The sequence below is a fragment of the Aplysia californica genome, unplaced genomic scaffold, assembly GCF_000002075.1.
Source record: "Aplysia californica isolate F4 #8 unplaced genomic scaffold, AplCal3.0 scaffold00102, whole genome shotgun sequence".
In the NCBI taxonomy this organism is placed as follows: Eukaryota; Metazoa; Mollusca; class Gastropoda; order Aplysiida; family Aplysiidae; genus Aplysia; species Aplysia californica.
In genome coordinates, this window is record NW_004797372.1 from 928,346 (window position 1) to 930,076 (window position 1,731).

At 44.5% G+C, this 1,731-nt stretch overlaps 1 protein-coding gene across 1 annotated transcript in view; it reads right to left on the reverse strand.

The window, feature by feature from the left end:
* Window positions 1–1,070, reverse strand: part of LOC101862023 (stAR-related lipid transfer protein 9) — a gene marked incomplete at its 3' end in the record, with an annotated part of 30,726 nt that extends 29,656 nt beyond the window's left edge. Inside the window, 1 exon segment of the mRNA XM_013080841.2 lies at window positions 804–1,070. Coding sequence (XP_012936295.1) covers window positions 804–853 — 50 coding nt within the window.
* Window positions 1,071–1,731: the final 661 nt, after the last annotated feature.

Consider the following 1,731-nt stretch of genomic DNA (forward strand, 5'->3'; position numbering starts at 1 on the left):
TCTCTCTCATTCAATCATCAATCTTTCTATCTCTATCTTTCTACCTCTGTCTCTCCATCGATCTATCTCTCAGTCTCTCTCATTCTGCTGCTCTAGTCTCGTTACTCTCCCTATCTTTACCCCTCCCCCCTGTGTCCGTCTGTCCTCTGTTTCTGTCTCTCTCTTTTTCTCTCTCTCGTATTATGTATGTCTGCGTGTATGTTTGTGCACGTACGTGTATTATGTATGAATGTATGTGTGTGTGTGAGTGTGTGTGTGTGTGTGTGTGTGTGTGTGAGAGAGAGAGAGAGAGGGAGAGAGAGAGGGGGGGAAGTGAGGGAGGGAGTGTGAAGGAGTTTTAAGTGGCCATGTACCGGCATGCGCCTGTGCCAATAGAACACAATACATCATTGTGTAAATTATACTTTATGCATCTAACTTCTCTCCTTGTTTTTCTTAGCATCGAATATATGCTTTTCTGCGCGTTATGTGTGTATGCATGCGTGTCTATGAGTGTTTGTGTGTCTGTGTATATGTAGTGAGTGTGTGTGAGCTTGCTTCGGTGTGTCTGTGTATATGTAGTGAGTGTGTGTGAGCTTGCTTCGGTGTGTCTGGTGAGATCTCTAGATACATAAGCATGAGAAATGTTAACATCACCCCTCCCTCTTATTCCGATCTCAAATATCGCAAGTTATATCAAATAAATAACTAAGGACAAAAAAAGTAATTAAAAAACAACTAGTCTGAGAAGTTTCTACAATTTCGACTTGTTCAGGAATTTCCAACTTACACTTTTTTGTTACAAATGTTCAAACTTTACTTACTTTCTACTCAGCGGGCGAACCCGCACCGCCACTCTCACATTTGACGCCATGGTGATGATGCTCTAGGCTAATCCAAGAAAACAAGAAATTTTATCCATTATCGCAAGGGAATTGCTTGATCAGATGCATATTTCACATGCAATAATAAATCCAAATATCCGAATTCCACAGCTCTTTTCCTCACTCTCAGAAACTTCAGTCACACACCACCTTTCTCGTTACCCTCCACAACTTCAAATGAACCTCTTCTGTAGTCACCCACCGCTCGTAGCGAGTTCGCCACTACACTACACAAACTGAAGCAGCCGTCAAGCGTTGCGTTGCGAGGGAATTCCACCTTACGCCAAATGTTGGTCACCCCTTTGGGCTTGAACTATTCGCCGCGACCGTCTGTTTAGCGGTATTTATTGGACGGGGTTATTACACAAAATAAGGGGGGTGGTGGCGATACGAGATTGAACGCGGCGCGCTTTGCCTGAGCGTAGGTCTTTTTGTAGTGTTTAGTTCCGCAAACTGCAAGCGCTGTTATGTGGTTCTACTTTCAGTTTGGAGGTTTTCCGTGTTTGTGGTTTGTGGACACAGGTTAGCCTGTCCGTCACTCGGAGTGTTGGACGAGAGATCGAACTGAGATAACGCGCGGTCAAGTGTTTGGACACAACGTGGGCATGTAGTTTCACCAATGAAGGAGTATGTCGTTCTCTACTATTCTCTAGGCCTATCAGTCGTCGCTGTCCGTAGTCCTTGTAGCGTCTTCCGAAGGTTGTCGGTGGTAATCAGATACAGTTTGTGTTGCCTGAATACCTGTTATATGCGTGCATGTGTATGCGTGTGCGTGTGCTTGTACGTGTGAGTGTGGGAGTGTGTGTGTGTGTGTGTGTGTGTGTGTGTGTGTGTGTGTATGTGTGTGTGTGTACACACATTATATATT